Source organism: Ahaetulla prasina, chromosome 1 (genome assembly GCF_028640845.1).
Source record: "Ahaetulla prasina isolate Xishuangbanna chromosome 1, ASM2864084v1, whole genome shotgun sequence".
NCBI lineage: Eukaryota > Metazoa > Chordata > Lepidosauria > Squamata > Colubridae > Ahaetulla > Ahaetulla prasina.
Genome location: NC_080539.1, coordinates 211,308,439 through 211,326,479, shown reverse-complemented (window position 1 = coordinate 211,326,479; position 18,041 = coordinate 211,308,439). Strand labels below are relative to the sequence as shown.

Sequence of the window (18,041 nt, the reverse complement as noted above, 5' to 3'; positions counted from 1 at the left end):
GTGAAATCCAGCAGGTTCTGGAGAACCGGTAGTGGAAATTTTGAGTAGTTCGGAGAACCAGCAAATGATACATCTGGCTGGCGCCAGAGTGGGGTGGGAATGGAGATTTTGCAGTATCCTTCCCCCAGGAGTGGGGAGGGAATGGGGAAGCCAAGTCCACCAAGCCACACCATGCCCACTAAGCCACATCCACAGAATCGGTAGTACAGGGGTCAGATGTAAAATTTGTTACTACTGGTTCTGTGGGCGTGGCTTAGTGGGGGGGTAATGTGACTGGGTGGGCATGGCCAACTTTTTTTTTCTTTTAAAAGCATTTTTTCTAAAAACTCTTTGGCTATAGAGGTTGTAGAAAAAATGCTTTTAAAAGGCTCTGATGATCCCAGCTGAGTTTCCTGATCGCCAGAGGCTTTTCTTTTAAAAGCATTTTTTTTTTGCCTTTAAAAGAAAAAAAAGCCTCTGACAATCAGGCAACTCAGCTGAGATCGCTTGAGGAGCCTTTAAAAGCATTTTTTCTGCAACCTCTTTGGTCAAAGAGGTTGTAAAAAATTGCTTTTAAAAGCCTCTGATGATCCCAGCTGAACCGCGCGATCATCAGAGGCTTTTTTTTTCTTTTAAAAGCATTTTTTCGGCTGAAGAAAAAATTCTTTTAAAAGTAAAAAAGCCCTCCAATGATCGCGCGGCTCAGCTGGGTGGGGGTGGGAGGGGGCAGCGATTTTTTTCTACTGGTTCTCCAAACCACTCAAAGCCATTACTACCGGATTGGATGATCTGGTCCGAACCAGGAGCATTTCACCCCGTGGTAGTAAAAAAAATTGAATTTCACCTTTGCTCTGAAGTCAATTCAACAGGCATATTAATAGTATGAATCCTTTCTTCTGATTGCCAGGTCTCCTTCTCATGAGGCTCAGGAGTTTGCTCCCACACCTGTACAAGCATTTCTTGGCTCTCCTGCGAGGATATCTTATTTATGGGAACATATGGCAGTTCTGTGAAAGAACTAGATATTTGGGAGTGAGCACTGGCCATATTGCTACCTATTTCAAAAGAAGCGCTGTTCCCCTTTTTCTCCATTTCATTGCTTAACCAATTTTAGAGGGTTGTTTCATGGTGAACCGTGAGGGGAGGAAATCCTTTGTGCCAATAGAAATGGTAGGAGAAGCTCCACTCCATACTGTGTTCTGATCATGGATGCCTCATTGCTTGAAGAAATTATATGTACAGGGCATGATTGTCTCCTTTTACAGAGTTGGTCAGAAGTTTAAGCAGCAGACCATGGACGTAAGAAATACAGTTTGTAAACTGTAAAGAAGTGTTTTAAAAAAGGTAAAGGAATCCCTGCAGATTTTTGTCTACTAGTTGCTGCTTACTGTATGGGTTGGTGCTCATCTCTGTTTCAAGGCCATTGAGCCAGCGCTATCCAAAGACATTTCTGCAGTCATGTGACTAGCATGATGTCATGGAGCACTGTTTCCTCCCCATCAAAATAGTACTTATTTATCAACTCACATTTGCATGGTTTCGAACTGCTAGGTTGGCAGGAGCTGGAGCAAGCTCACCCCGTCACGTGGCACTCAGGTCTCGAACCTGATAGGTGCATGTTTCCAGTTTTCCAGCAGCCAAGCCCATTGCTGAGCCACTGCGCAGCCCTTTTAAGAAGTGTACGCAGTATTAAACAATGTGGATAGTTATCTCTCAAGGTGATATAATAGTGGACTTCTCCACTGGGAAGGGAGTAGTAGTAGATAACCTCCAAGGTTTCTTCTGAGATTCAATCATTTGAGATATATTTGGGAGGAAGGAGAGCTAAAAAGGTCAACAGAATTGCTTCCTTAACTTAAATTCGAAGCCATGAACTTAAGGAGGGCTGGAATTAAGAGTCCCACAGGGTTTTTCTTATAGTTTTACTTAAAACATTCTTCAGGGGCAGTTTGTGGAATCAGCAGTCAAAGTATGGTGAAAATTAAATTGTTTTAAAAGTTCTGGCTGGCTGGCTGGTATTGTAGACAAACCTTTATTCTAAGTTTGTAGTAGCTGGAGTTGATCTGTATTGGCTTTAGTAGACTGTGTTGACACATTGGGCAAAGCGTCTGCCTTTTTTTCCATGGCTGAAATAGTTTTTCCTTGGCCGTAGCAACCATTTCTGTTTTTTAATATTTCTTTACTTCTACTAAGCTTCAAGGAATGTATCCAGTACAATTACTTCCTGTTTATGCCCTTCAAATGTATCTTACATTTGAACAATTAAATGAATATACAGTGATATCTTGTACTCAACTGCTTTGAAACTCATCAGCTTTGGTACTCAATGGTTTTTGATGCAAACATTTTGTCCTGGTGTTGGCTGCTTTGTTACTCATTACGTTATTCCTTATGGTAAAATTCTGTTTGGTACTAATCATTTTTTTTATACTCATTGTGCCTCCCAGAACCAATTAACAGTGAGTGCCGAGGTACCACTGTATAAAGATAGATATCATATTATTCCAGTTTTACTTTAACCTACTTCGGTCTTAGAATTTTAGCTTTATGCTTTAGTTTTGGACAAATAATATTTTATTGTGGTTCTTGAAGGGTGTTTTTGTTTTTGATTCTCGAGATGTAGTTTACGGTGGCAGTAGGGACAATAATATTTATCTGTATTATTGCTTTATCTTGTGTTTTATGTTTGGTCCTCCTTTTCTACCTTTAAATAGTTTGTTAATTGTTTCATTCTATACTGGTCTTTGGCCAAAATAAAGTTTGACCGACTATGTCCTCCATTTTTATTTTATACCTTATTTATGCTAGACCTTTAACGTGGAGATGAGCTGAAGTTAAGGGCAGACTCTATTAAGACAGCTCTTGAAAGAATATATAAGATTGAGTTACATTATGCTGACATGAGTTTCCCTTTTTTATTATGACAGGAGAAAGATATTTGATATCTAGCATGCTGTCGGCCCGCTATTGTAGAAAAAATTACAGAATCTGGCTTTTTGGCAAAGGCATCTGGGTCTCTGACAGTGCTGGATATGTCAGTCTGGATTTCATTAATTTGATTTTTTTTAAAATTCCGGCCACATGCTTTCAGCATATGTGTCTATAGAAAAACATCACAAGTGCTTCAGCAGTCTTCTCAAAATGAGAGGAGTTTGGTGTAGGCCAGTGATGCCTAACCTTTTTGTTGTCGCATGCCAAAAGCGTGGGGAGTGTGTGTGTGTGGGGGGGGTCACACACACGTATGCCCATACCCATAATTTAATGCACCCTGCACATACACAAGTGCCCCCCGCTCTCTCCCCCCCACTTTTGCCACGTGATGGCATGGCAGGCCCGGTAGGCCCATTTTTCACCTTTTCCAGGCTCAAGAGGCTTTCTTGGAGCCTGGGGAGGGCGAAAATGGCCTTTTTCCCGACTTCCGGTGGGGAAGCCTCCCCAGGCTCCAAAGCCTTTCTAGGAGCCTGGAGAGGGTGAAAAAGCCTCCCCCCTGGAGGCCCTCCGGAGGCCGGAATCAGCCCATTTCCTGACTTCTGGTGGGCCCAGAGACCCGAAAATCAGCTGGCCGGTCCATGCATGTGCACTGGAGCGGAGCTAGGACAATGCTCGCGTGCCCACAGATATGGCTACACATGCCAACTGTGGCACGCGTGCCATAGGTTCGCCATCACGGGTGTGGCTGTGGGATCCTGAAGTTTTCTCTGAACAGACATCTATTTATGGTTACTCTGGTTACTCTGCTCCCATCAACAGAACAGGAAGGAAGCAACTTTTACTAATTTTCTTTGCCCCTGAAAATCTGGTTAAAAAGTTGGGCAATTCTAGAACAAGGGGGTGAGAAGGAAGAGAGAGAACTATGCAGAAGGGGGAGTAGAGAGAAAAAATGAATTGGGACCACAGCAGAAGCACATATAGGTAGTCCTTAACTTACTAGTAGTCTCTTAGTGACTGTACAAAGTTATGACCGCCCCAGGGCTACTTACAACCCAGATTCAAAATTCCAATGGCCACCGCCTCCTGGTTGCATGATTGGTTTGGGGAGCTTGGCAAGTGACCGGTGCATAGGTCATTTGCAGCATCCCACAGTCACATGACCACAATTTATGGTGTGATTTTTTTTTGCTAGAAAACGGCATTCACTTCCAGTTCCACATCCATTTCCAACAAAAAATACCCACTGGAGATAATGGGTTTGCTTACCGACCTTGGCATTTGCCCAACAAACACTGCAAAAAAAAAAAAGTAAATTCAGATATGATCATGTGGTCACTTGCTTAACGATCAGCAGCCTTACAATGTATAATCCTGGGCTCAGTTACAATCATAAGTCAAGGACTACCAATATTACTTTCCTGTGCCCTGCGGAGGAAATTTAAAATTGCAGCAGTGACAGGACTTTGCTGTGACAACTCAATTAACAATAAGGATTCTGTTTAGTGGAACGGCTTTTAAGTACTTTGGTATTTAAATGGAATATTTTGTGTGGAATCTGGAATCCTGATGGTTGTAACAGCCAGACCTGCTTTATCCTCCTTCGATTATATTTATTTTGGAAGAGTTCCACAGTAATAAATAAAACCGCCCCAATAAAGTCATTTTAGGATTGTGCTTTCGGTTTGGGGATTTCACTTGTTAACAATGGGTTATTTTGTGACCAATCAATATGGTATATAATAATGCTGGTGCTTTGTTGTATAAACTATACCCAGGGTTTTTAGGCGTTCATTTAATAGCCAGTTATGAGTCATGCTTATAAATGGTAAAATACCACAGTTCTCATGGTGTGCAGTCCATGATTCAGGAATGCTGAATCAGAGGCCAGTGAGTATTCCCTGTATGAAACACCTACTAAGGAGGGTGTAAAAAAGCAAAGCTACTCCTACACCCATGGCCATCTCCCTATACAGAGAAGGGGGTGCTGAGTTTATTGACTTGTTGTCAGGGTTGACTCAGCCTTCCATCCTTCCAAAGGCGGTAAAATGAGGACCCAGATTGTTGGAGGGACAATATGCTGACTGTAAACCATAGAGTGCGCTGTAAAAGCATTGTAAAGCGGTAAGTTTCAGGCCTGGAAGCCCTCTTTTGCATTGGGCCTGCCACATTTAGTACTGTGGGAAACTGGGAGGGGGGATGGTATGGAGCTAGGGGAGATAGGTAGTCATAATAACATTCCTTTTTCAGAGAGTCAAGAACATCTTGCCCTGCACCTGGAGTGGTGTGACTGGGAGGCATCTCCAGTTGGGACGGTGCTTGATTGGACCATGTGATGGACATGTGGGTGTAGGAGAAGGGATTTAGACTTTCTTTTGAGTGGGGAAAACCTGGAAGCTTTCAGATTTGGGTTTTCCCAGATGTGCCAATATGACATCTCTAATAAAATAGAACTTTGAGGAACTTCTGGCCTCGTAGTCTTCTTTCATTGGGGGTGTTACTTGGAACCCTGACACTAAGTGTTATTGCTGTTATTCTTCCCACCTGTCACATCTGCTCCACCTGACAGTACTGTTCCTTTGTTCACTATTGAAAGAGCATAGAAAGCTTCCTGACAACTATTTGGCCTGCTTTAGTGCCTCCTTTGCCAAGGAATGGCAAACACATGATAAAGGTCTTTTGCATCACCTGATCTTTTTATCTGGTAATACCAGGAACTGATACGTTGGTCAAACACCAGTGTAATAGGTGAATTGAAGCAGAGTGCTGACCATGTTGTCTCCAAGGTTGTAAGGGAGGGATTCAGGTTGAATATTAACTTTCCACAACCTGATGCCTGCTAGATGTCTTAGACTGACAGTTCCCATAATAATCAGCACAGTGACAGCGATCCTGGCTGGAAATCCTTGGCGTTCTAAGCCAGCACATCTGGATGATGCCAGATTGAAGACACCTATTGTTAAGACATCACTTGCTTGGAGAATGGATTAGTAAAGTATCAAATTTAGCAGAAATGGCAAAAATTTCTGCCTACTTGAAAGACTGTACACAAGAAAAATATATTTTGGAATGGAGAAAGTGGATTGATTATATTCAAAATAAGTATCAGATTAAAAAATATCAATTAGTTTTTGAGTGAAGTTAGGAATTGCTATGTATTAGAGTTTAAGAAAGAGGGGAATTGATAGTGTGATGGTGTGATGGTGTGAAATGGAATATGTTTTATGTTATATTTTAGATTATGTTTGTTAGTTACAATACCCTGTAGTTAGTTATTGTTCTGGGAAGTCTCGGGGGGGGGGAGGAGGGGGGAAATGGGGGGGGGAAGGGGAAGATTATAAATTGATTGATTGCCATTGTACAGGTATAATGGTAGAATTAAACAAATTGGAATGGTGTAAAGTCGGGACTGCTCGGTAACCACTCCCGAAGGAAAAGGGTAAGGAAAGAGGAGTAAAGAAGGAAGAAAGTAGGTAGGGAGGTAGGGAGGTAGGAAAGAAGGGAAGGAGAAGAAAGGATAGGAGGAGAAGAAGAAGATAGAGGGTTAGAAAAGATGGTAGTGAGAAGTGGGAAAGAGGCGGGGAAGTAGGAAAGCGAGGAGAAGGATGGTGGGGAAAAGACATCACTTGCTGTGATCAGAGGAAAGAAAAACAATAGAGATCAGCTGTAGAAGCAAGTTATGATAACCCTCTGAATTGTAAGTAGTTTGGGTCAGATTTTCTCCTAAGAAAGAGATACTGGTTTCGTTTTCCCTGGTTCCTATGCTTACGCCTTGATATTACCCATTGCACATCATGGTTAACTTGACAAATTCCCATATGCTCAGCTGAAAGCTGAGCATTTTTTCATGAAAAATCATCCATAGCACCCTCTTATTATGTGCCACTAAAGGACCCTGGTCCACAGGTTGACTTCACCTCAAGTTTTACTTTCCATCAAAGATTGTTGGTATGTCCACAGACCGTCTGTTTTACATTGTGACTCTTCGCAGAGGACTATCATAGCCTGGCACGGCTCCCTTGCAAGTAAGATTGAACAATAATCAGGAGTAATAGTTGTGTGAGGGGGGGGGAAATCTCATCTTTTCTGTTGTCTATGGAGGTTCTCTGTCATCCAGGTCATGGTTGTCCCAAAGGTGCTTTTTCAAGAGGTAACTGGACTTTCTGTTTTTTTTCTTTGAAGACGTCTTGTTCTCATCCAGGAAGCTAAAGAAACTTTTTGGATGAGAAGCAAAACATCTTCAAAGAAAAAACAGAAAGTCCAGTTGCCTCTTGAAAAAGCACCTTTGGGATCCTTTTTGTTGGTATCTCTTATTGTTTGTCAGGAAGTTGCACTTGAAATCACATTTCCCATTATTATTCACAATGTGTACTTGTGTGACCTTCAAGTCCCACAGTTTCACAACCAGCATGGGGATTCTGGGTATTGAAATCCACACTGTTCTGACCCAGCCTTAGCAGAAACAAGAAACAGACTCCTTGACATGAAAAAAATCCTCTTTATTTATCTCCTGTGAATTAATGGCATTCACACACCAAAAAGTCCAGGCAATAGTCCTTCAAAGAGTTAAATGCAATAACAGACCTTATCAGTTCCTTGTGATAATTGCCAGGCCATGAGCTCCCAGCCACAAAGCTGCAAATTAAGTTCGGGCAAGCAGTCTCTGAGGCACGAAATACAATGAGCCAAATCTTCAGAAATCCGAACGGTTGTCTCCTACGACCACCACTCCCCTTTCCTTCTATTTATTCCCCAGCCAGAGAGGGGCCATTCAGAACCCACCTGTGCCTTACTTCCCGAGTCAACTCCTTGTCCTCAGTTGTTCTCTCCTAACAGCTCTGTGCATACACACATCTGGATCAGGCCCCAGCTGTTCTTCCTCCACACTTATCTCCACCTGGGCAGGTGGGAAATGTCGGACAGCCCTGGCTCTATCTCTGCTTCCAATGCAGAGCATCCATCAGAGCCTTCCCCAGTCTCCAGAGCTGGCCCAAGTTCCTCCCCAACCTCCTCATCGTCAGAATCTGCCACCAGCTCTGCTGGCAGCTTGCGGGCAACAATATACATATCTTAACATTGCTGAGATTGAGAAACACTGTATTAAAAGCTGGGCAACAAGAGAGAAAGAGAAGAACTACATAAGAGGAGATAAAGAGGAGTCAAATGTCTTGCTTTTGAGATGAAAGGTGATTCTGCATAGTAGCCATTATATTATTTTTTTATTAAGCTTGATTTGATTTCATAACCAAATATACTGTCTTGTAGGTAGTATGGTATAGTAAACATATAAATAATGGAGTGTTTGATTTTTATGTATTTGGGCCTCATCACTTGGTCATAAATCATTTGCTATTTTGCGGATCCCCAAATTATTGCCATTCTGTGCCTTTGGGCAGGTTTTTTTCATACAATTTCTGTGCAAGCCTTTAACTTTATATAAGATCACAAGCTAAATTGTGTATTTTGAGCATGGTTCATCCAAAAACAAACAAACAAAAAGGCTAGGAGTCCATCTCGTTTATGGTTTGCAAGATCTTAAAAGTTTCAGATGAAAATATTCTTGGTTTTGCATAAACAGATGGTAAGCCAATCCCTGCCATCAAGTTCACGTTGCTGCCGTGATCAAAGTACCGGAAATTTATTAAGTTTCATTTTGAAGAATCTCAGTCTGATACAGCCCAATAAACAGGGAAAGCAAGTTCTTCAGACTTGTTTTCACAGCCGGGATCTGCTCCAAGGCTACGACCCAGAATAGCTGGATGCTTCTTGGGATTAGGAAAGGAATGGGCTTTGCGAACAGCCTATTTAATTCCTTGTTCCATGCATTTCACATTCCGTCATCATTGAGCACATTTAGGCCTCATTAGTCTGGTGGGTTTGGGGGAGGGAATCCTCCTCTGAGTCCTCTTCTTTTTCTTTACATGTTTTTGTACTTCTGAGAACTCTGGCGTTTCTTCTCCTCCATCAGTCCAAAGGTGGATTGATATATTTAACATAACATAACATCAGAGTTGGAAGGGACCTTGGAGGCCTTCTAGTCCAACCCCCTGCCCAGGCAGGAAACCCTACACCATCTCAGTCAGATGGTTATCCAACATTTTCTTAAAAATTTCCAGTGTTGGAGCATTCACAACTTCTGCAGGCAAGTCGTTCCACTTATTAATTGTTCTAACTGTCAGGAAATTTCTCCTTAGTTCTAAGTTGCTTCTTTCTTTGATCAGTTTCCACCCATTGCTTCTTGTTCTACCCTCAGGTGCTTTGGAGAACAGCCCGACTCCCTCTTCTTTGTGGCAGCCCCTGAGATATTGGAACACAGCTATCAAGTCTCCCCTAGTCCTTCTTTTTGTTAAACTAGACATACTCAGTTCCTGCAACCGTTCTTCATATGTTTTATCCTCCAGTCCCCTAATCATCTTTGTTTCTCTTCTCTGCACTCTTTCTAGAGTCTCAACATCTTTTTTACATCGTGGCAATGTAAACTGGATGCAATATTCCAAGTGTGGCCTTACCAAGGCATTATAAAGTGGTACTAACACTTCACGTGATCTTGATTCTATCCCTCTGTTTATGCAGCCCAGAACTGTGTTGGCTTTTTTAACAGCTGCTGCACACTGCTGGCTCATATCTAAATGGTTATCCACTAGGACTCCAAGATCCCTCTCACAGGTACTACTATTGAGCAAGGTACCACATATACGGTACTGGTGCATTTTGTTTTTTTGGCCTAAATGTAGAACCTTACTTTTTTCACTGTTGAATTTCATTCTGTTAGATAGCGCCCAATGTTCAAGTCTGTCAAGATCTTTCTGTAACTTGAGCCTATCTTCTGGAGTGTTGGCTATTCCTGCCAGCTTGGTGTCATCTGCAAATTTGATGAGTTCCCCATCTATCCCCTCGTCCAAGTCATTGATGAAGATGTTGAAGAGTACTGGGCCTAAAACAGAGCCTTGGGATACTCCACTGCATACTTCCCTCCATGTGGATGTAGTTCCGTTGAGGACTACACGTTGAGTGCGGTTGGTCAGCCAGTTACGAATCCATCTGGTGGTGGTGCTGTCTAACTCATATTTTTCTACTTTATCTAGTAGTAGGTTATGGTCTTAACATTTCTAAAACTGTTAACCAAAACCAGAGTTTCTCAGTTTACATTTAAACTACAGGGCTATCTTTCTAAGCAAGGTTTTTAAAAGGTATGAGGCCAAGTGTCAGACCTCAAAATGCGCTTGATCTTTTAGGAAAGTAAGTGATTTTTTCTGGATACCGTTAATCTTGCTGTTTGCCTTGAATCAATAGACTCTCTTTGGTTTCCCATTCCGGCATGTTTTTCCCAGATAAAACTTTATGGAAGATGAAATCAATTGAGAGGTAATAAATTAGGGTATTTTTAATGGATCTGGGAATCTTTTGGACTTTTCAAAAGGAAGAACAAATCAGGGCGTATGTTACCAATGTGAAATAAGATTGGTATAGACCAATGCTGGTGAACCTTTTCGACACCGAGTGCTGAAATGCGCAGGAGCGCTGGAAACCGGAAGAGCAGCCACCCAGTGCACATGCGCATGCTGGACAGACGATCTTCCGATTTCCAGAGTGCACAGGCGCACCGGCCACCTGTTCTTCCAGTTTTTGGCGCAAATGCACGTGTGAACACTAGCTGGCCGATGGGCATGCATGCACTGGAAATTAGAAGGTCATCTTCCCAGCATGCGCTACTCTTACGGTTTCCGGCGCTCCCGCACATGTGAGGCCTAACTGGCCGGCGTGCTGCAACCCGGAAGAGCAATTGGCGATGGCTCGAGTGCCCAGAGAGATGGCTCTGCGTGCCACTTCTGGCACACATGCCATAGGTTCACCATCACAGGTATAGCCCAAATGGAGGGGTAATAACATTTTGCTGGACTGTGTAATATGGTTGTAGGTTCAAACACTCAGGGATTTGGGGCTACATCAGTGCTGATCTCCACTGATTCCACACTTCGTTTTGGCAAGATAGAAATGGCAAGTAGTCATGTTTTCAATCTCAACACCAGCGGTCCACAGAGTTTGGGAGCAAGATGTTGTCTCATTGGTGGAAGCCCCTGGCTCTCAAGCTTAATAGTTGGAGCACTGGTCTTGCATTGAACGAAGAGATAATCCCATTGGTGGCCCAACACGGAATATAGCATGAAGCAGGACAGTGCTGATTGGTTTAATCGAGATTGGTTATGATAGAACCATTTGCTGGTTCTTGTAAGTTTCACAAGATTTGAGAGGTGAAAGTGGTGGTGATACAAAAGTGCCCTGAATTAGCTTGCCTTGGATAAAGACATTAACCAAGATTGCTACTGCTCTGTAGCTGAATAGTATAAGTATCTTTTACAGTTTTAATTGCTTTTTTTACCATAGACCAGTGATGGCTAACCTTTTTGCCATCACATGCAAACGTGCAAACAGCGTGGGGAGCATGGGAGGGGGTTACATGCGTGTGCCCACACCCATAATTCAATGCACCTTGCGCATGCGTGCGGGGTCCCCCCTCTCACTCCTCTCGCTTTTGGCATGTGATGGCATGGTAGGCCCGTTTTTCGCTCTTCTTAGGCTCCAGAAGCTTTCTTGGAGCCTGGGAAGGGCAAAAATGGCTTTCCCCACCGCACCCCAGAGGCCCTCCAGAGCTGAGCTAGGACAATGCTCGCATGCCCACCGATAGGGCTCTGCTTGCTACCTGTGGCACATGTGCCATAGGTTCACCATCATGGCCATAGACAATCTCTGGTGTCAGATTATGTCAAAGGTAATTGAAAGGATGTTTGCTCATCATGGTTTTCTTTGATAAATCATTGAATGCTTGGGACTACTTCAAAGAAAATCTGTTCTGTACCCACCCCCCCCACCTCAGTCCGGGAGGCACAAGAAATGACTCAATTAGCCGGCAATTGAGTCCACGGCAGCTATCAGCTCTGACAGCAACCCAGCAAGCGTCTGCCAAGGTTTTTCTGTTATCTTTCTTGATGCTGGCGTATCAACCAGGAAGCCAGGAATTAACAGCACTTCAGCTCAAGTTCTCTCCAGGCAATTGGATTTGTTCGTCACGAAGCAGTATAGCATCCCCTCCTGCTTTTATACCCTGTGGGGTGTGGCTCGTGACTCAGCACTTTCTAGGCCTGCCCCAGCCCTGCTTCTGTTGTTCCCGCCTCTCTTGTCTACGAAACCTGGGGTCTAACCAGGACTGATTGTCCTCAGCTGGGTCTGGAAGTGTTTCCTGGGCGGGGGGAGATACAGGAGATGGAGGCCTCGTCACCTCTTCCACCTGGCCTGCCTCTGGCTCCTGGAGCTGAGCCAGGGAAGCCAGCCCTGCAGAAGGGAGCCCTGACAGCCCTTCCCCCTCTTCCCAGAGTCACTCTCTGGCAGGGGCCCAGGCCCCGGGGGGGGGCTGGAGCTACAACAAAATCAAACATTACCTTCCAATGTGTAATTGTAATTTTGTAATCTGTAATTTTGTTGTGTTGGTCCAACAAAAGCTAACACATTGGAGATACTGTCATGCCTTTCAGTTCTTTCTGGATTTTTTCGCAGTAAAAATCACTTTTTGGGGCTAGTAGAATAATTAGGTTTTTGCAACATGCCTTTTATATCCACATTCTCTAGGCCAAGGGTCTCCAACCTTGGCAACTTTACGACTTGTGGACTTCAACTCCCAGAATTCCCCAGCCAGCATGCGCCAGCATGGGAGTTGAAGTCCACAAGTCGTAAAGTTGCCAAGGTTGGAGACCCCTGCTCTAGTCTTTTAACTGATACATCAAACTACAATTTCCTTAATTCCCCAGTCAGGATGGGAATGATAATCCCGCGTATCTGAAGTGTGGTAGCTGGGAGGGGCTGGTCTATAGGGCTAGACTACCTGAATTGTTTACAGTAGATCCTCCCTCTCAGTGGGAAACCTTTATAATGTTATAAGCAACAGTAATGGGTAGTACAGTAAATGATTGTAAATAGTAATTTAGGAGTTATTGCTTTTAGATGATTGACTATTTAATTGATAGATGCCCTTGTTCTGACCTGAGTGATTAGCAGGTAGTTTGGCACACAGTTTAAGGCAGTAACCTTAATTGTGACTGATTAATTTGGCTGAAATATGTTGCTAAGTCAATTCTGTGTTTCATTAAACTGACTGAATTGCATCCAGCTATTAGAGGTGTTTGATGGAAAGGCAACTGACAGATGATATAAGGAGCACAAACCCCTGCATTAAGCTATAAAAGAGCCATTAAGGAAACCTGTGCCAAAATTGAATTGTTCCAGAGAAATTTAACTTCCAAGCCTAATGCTAATTAATAGTTATATGCTTAATGGATGTTAGGAGTTAATTAGGAAAACCCAATGACCTGTGTGGGAGTTTTAAATATTTCCTGTGCTGCTCCCACTTTTTGTATTGTTTCTGTTTTAAAAAAGAAAAAAAGAGATTTTACAGGCGGCGCATTGATCTGTGAATGCTGTCAGGTACATAGCCTTATGCCATGCTTCCTCCTCTTAGTCAGAATTTCCCTAATTTTTGTTTGCCTCATTTGTGTTGTGAAAGGGATACAGATTAAAAGACAAACGTTAATGATCTGAAATATTACCAGATACACTTCGGACTGTTACCATCTCAAACTGGTCAAATCATGGGTGCAAAATAAGGCAACAGAGAAGGACACACTCTGTATTTTAGAATTTATTGCTGTGGACTTGTGTCTCCTCCTATGAGGGAAGACCTGTCTACTTCTTGTCCCATTTTCCCTGTTGCTGTGTATGTGTGTATGTGCATGCGTGCACTAATCAAATCTTTTTTTTATTATCTCTGGTTTACTCTTAAACTAGTGTACAACTAGTTTAACTACAACCTTTCAACGGCTGAAGAACTCAAATCCCCTTTCTAGAAAACAACTTTTGTCTAAAACAATTTTACTAAGAAGTATAAAAGAGGAGCCATAAATAAGCTGAGCATAACTAATAGTGAAGAGTCTGTGAATAGAATAGAATAGAATTTTTATTGGCCAAGTGTGATTGGACACACAAGGAATTTGTCTTGATGCATATGCTCTCAGTGTACATAAAAGAAAAGATACCTTCATCAAGGTACAACATTTACAACACAAATGATGGTCAATATATCAATATAAATCATAAGGATTGCCAGCAACAAAGTTATAGTCATACAGTCATAAGTGGAAAGAGATTGGTGATGGGAACGATGAGAAGATTAATAGTAGTGCAGATTTAGTAAATAGTTTGACAGTGTTGAGGGAATTATTTGTTTAGCAGAGTGATGGCCTTCGGGGAAAAACTGTTCTTGTGTCTAGTTGTTCTCTTGTGCAGTGCTCTATAGCGTCGTTTTGAGGGTAGGGCGTGTCTGTGTGTTAAGTGTGGAAAAAGCCCAGATAGCAACTATGACTGTGCAGTCAAACCTCCCACCCCCTTTTTATACACATTGCAGGTACAAACACATGTAAAAAAGGGATGGGGTTTTAATTGCACAGTGGTGTCTGCCACTTTTACTTTCTTGATATCTCCCACCTCCATAGTGGATGCCCCAGTTCCTAGTGTCTTACAAAGACATAATCATGCAATTTTCTTGCTCTGATAGGGAAACGAATTTCCATTATCTTTCTCTGGGCTGTTTTTTTTTTTCTACTTCCCAGTTTTTATTCAATTTGGTCACCTCTAGAAGAATGAAGCTTTTGTACCTTGCCCCCCTGTCCTGGTTCCCAGTTCTTCTGTAGAGCAGATTTTTTATTTATTTATTTACATTTATATCCCGCCCTTCTCCGAAGACTCAGGGCGGCTTACAGTGTGTAAGGCAATAGTCTCATTCTATTTGTATATTTACAAAGTCAACTTATTGCCCCCCCAACAATCTGGGTCCTCATTTTACCTACCTTATAAAGGATGGAAGGCTGAGTCAACCTTGGGCCTGGTGGGACTAGAACCTGCAGTAATTGCAGGCAGTTGTGTTTTAATAACAGGCTTCTTACAGCCTGAACCACACCGCGGCCCTAGATTGATGGTTGGGTGGAAGTATATGGGGACAAGAGAGCAAGGAGAACTATAGCTGTGGAAATGGACATGGTCCTATATTTTAAACAATAACAACAAACTCGTCTTCTGTGATTTCCATTCAAGATTTGTATTTGAACTGCACTTTTTCTTTTTTAGAAAGTTGGGTTATTTTGTGTGAAACGTTTGCCAGAAATTCTTTCTGAGAAGTGTAGAATAGGAAGGAATGAAGATAAACAAGATATTCTGGCTTTATAAAAGGGCAAAAGCTCTTAAATAGGGTTAATCCAGGGGTGAAATCCAGCAGGTTCTGACAGGTTCTGGAGAACCGGTAGCGGAAATTTTGAGTAGTTTGGAGAACCGGCAAATACCACCTCTGGCTGACCCCAGAGTGGGGTAGGAATGGAGATTTTGCAGTATCCTTCCCCACTCCCACCAAGCCATGCATACCAAGCCACACCACACCCACCAAGCCACGCCCATAGAACCGGTAGTAAAAAAATTGGATTTCACCACTGGGTTAATCTAAATACGTATTTGTAGCCTTCTCAGTTCTTTCATAAACTGTAATTCTTCTGTCCAAACTGACCTTTGAAGAGGAAGTTTATTTGAACAATGGTGTCATCGCCTCTGTTTTCTTCTAATAATTCCTTATTCCACTCCCTCCCTTCTTACATGTGTGTGAGAGAAACAATATAAATATTAGACAACAAAATGGCTTGTCAGTCTATATTTTCAAAAAAATAAGTCTTTGGCAAAGTTGGCAGAGTATGAGATATTTTGAGAACCAGCGAATATCAGGCTTCAACATTTCTCAGGAAGTGAGTGAACAACTTTTAGGAACTTTGGGAAATATTTGTAGTGGAATCTTCCCCAGTTTGATAGGTCTCAGGATATTTGGGATTGCAGTTCAGATTAGAAGACCCAGATTTAGTAGAGAATTCTATTAGACTAAGAGAAAAAAATGGTTGTGAATTGGGGACACTAGGTAGTACAGGGGTGTCAAATTGGCGGCCCATGGGCCAGATGCATCACGTGCAGGCCACGCCCATCCCGGCTCCACAAAGGCAAAAAACGTTGTGATATACATCACATGACGCTATCGAGTTTGACACCCGTGAGTTAGTATTAGCCTAGAAAATGACTTGCAACTGATTGCATGAAAAATTGTATGTGTATTAGATCAAGAAATAAAGGTTACCTTATCATAGAAAGGTCATTCTATTTATTTCTTTTAGACCAGGGAATGGATGTCCAGAAACTTTAGGATTATATTATCATTACTGCCAGCATATGAAAATGATAAAGACTTAGCATTTATTTTTTTTTAAACTATAAAATTCCTTATATAAATTTTCTGAAAAGCTTCACTCTATCTAGGTACAGTAGATACACAGATATATTGTTGTAATATTGCTGGAGAGACTTTTGGGTCCTCTCCTCTAAGAAGCTTTCTTGGCATGTTATGCTGTTCTATTTCATGAGTTTGCAAGAATAAACATGTACGCCATCCTAAACTCCTTGTACAAAAAACAGGCTATAAATAAGGGGGATGGATGATGCTCTTCATAGGCCTTGAATTAGGTAGCCTTTGTGCTTTAAGGCAGTTTTATATATGGTCCATGTGCCCACAGAGACCAATAAACAAAAGGCTACACAACTAACTGTTTCAAAAGACAAAGATGAGCCTTGTATTGAATATATTGACAGAAGCACAAGTGATAATGGACACGTTTCTTCACACCAAGAAACACCAAGTCATATATAAACAATGGAGGCCATTCACAAAAAATGATGATAGTAAAAAGTCATAAAGTTCTTTTATTTCTCTCTCTCTTTCTCCCTCTTGCTTATTTTAATAGTGCTGGGCCTAAAGGCGATAACATCTACGAATGGAGATCTACTATCCTAGGTCCCCCAGGTTCTGTGTACGAAGGTGGCGTATTTTTTCTGGATATCACATTTTCATCTGATTATCCGTTTAAACCACCAAAGGTAAGGTTATGCAGTCTCTGTATCTTTGTAACTTTGTATCTATTGTCCATTGTCTTCCGTTTTAATTCAGGAAAAGCAACAACTGGATGAAGCATTTCCAACATGGCGCATAGCACAGGGATCCCGTAACCAACTGGGACTCTGTGAGGCCAAACCGAAGGCAACATTATCTTGCCTTCACTGGAGGCTTTCAGAGTTGGGCATTTTCTGAGAATATTAGGACATCAGAAATTTCCATTCCGGACCCTGTTTTTCTGCTGCTATCAGTTGGATTGAAGAATAGGATTTGGAGGGCGTAAATCCCACTACTTCGGTATTCATGTGGAAAAACATTCCAAAAGGTCATGAAACATCATTTAATTGCCCTACTTTTATCCAACGAGTATAATGCCTCTTTGCTCAAAGTACCCAGATATAACAGTAGCATCAACCTACTCTCGGTAGTAACAGTACAAGATAACATTGTTTAACTGCTTTATTTGTAGGTACAAGTCACTTTTCTTCACACATGGCTCAAACCTTTACATTAGATTATTCTCCCTCTTTCATTTCATCTTTCTGATGCCATCCTTCTTTTATTCTGATACTGCATTTCACTCAACTTTTCCCCCCTCAACCTTCTTGTTCTTCCAGACTAGCATGATGCCAGGGAGACAGGATAATTCTTGCAGCGTTCTCTCTTGCTTATTTGCCCAAGTCTTTTGAAAGCAGGATATGGTTGTCCTCAGAAGATAAACTTATCCACATCACCTGGAGTTGGATTTATTTCAGTAAACCATTCGAAGTGTGCAATCTTAGTGGCTAAAATGAAAAGCAGAAGTATTTAAGCCCTGGTTTGCTTGGTGGTGTATGATTTGATAAATTCTCTCTCAAAAAGTTGCAGATCTTTTATCTAATAACCTATCAAACATTTCAACTTGTGGTCTGCTTCTGAGTCTGCTTCTGAGTCCTTCGGGAGAAGGGCGGTATACAAATTAAAATATTATTATTATTATTATTCTGTGATAAGCGCCCATTTCCTAGTTGTTTCAGAGCCTACTGAAACAGAAATGTACCCTATCCTTACCCAACAGCTGTTTACAACTCGCCATTTAAATCTTGTACATGTGCTCTAGTGCAAAATGTGG

The 18,041-nt window shown here is 42.0% G+C and overlaps 1 protein-coding gene across 4 annotated transcripts in view; it reads left to right on the top strand.

The window, feature by feature from the left end:
- The window catches only part of UBE2E3 (ubiquitin conjugating enzyme E2 E3), a 125,926-nt gene that overhangs the window by 100,086 nt on the left and 7,799 nt on the right, over positions 1 to 18,041 (top strand). For all 4 annotated transcript variants that reach the window (XM_058189426.1, XM_058189436.1, XM_058189446.1 and 1 more), the window contains one exon: positions 16,782 to 16,914. In XM_058189426.1, coding sequence (XP_058045409.1) covers positions 16,782 to 16,914 — 133 coding nt within the window. The remainder of the gene's footprint in view (positions 1 to 16,781; positions 16,915 to 18,041) is intronic.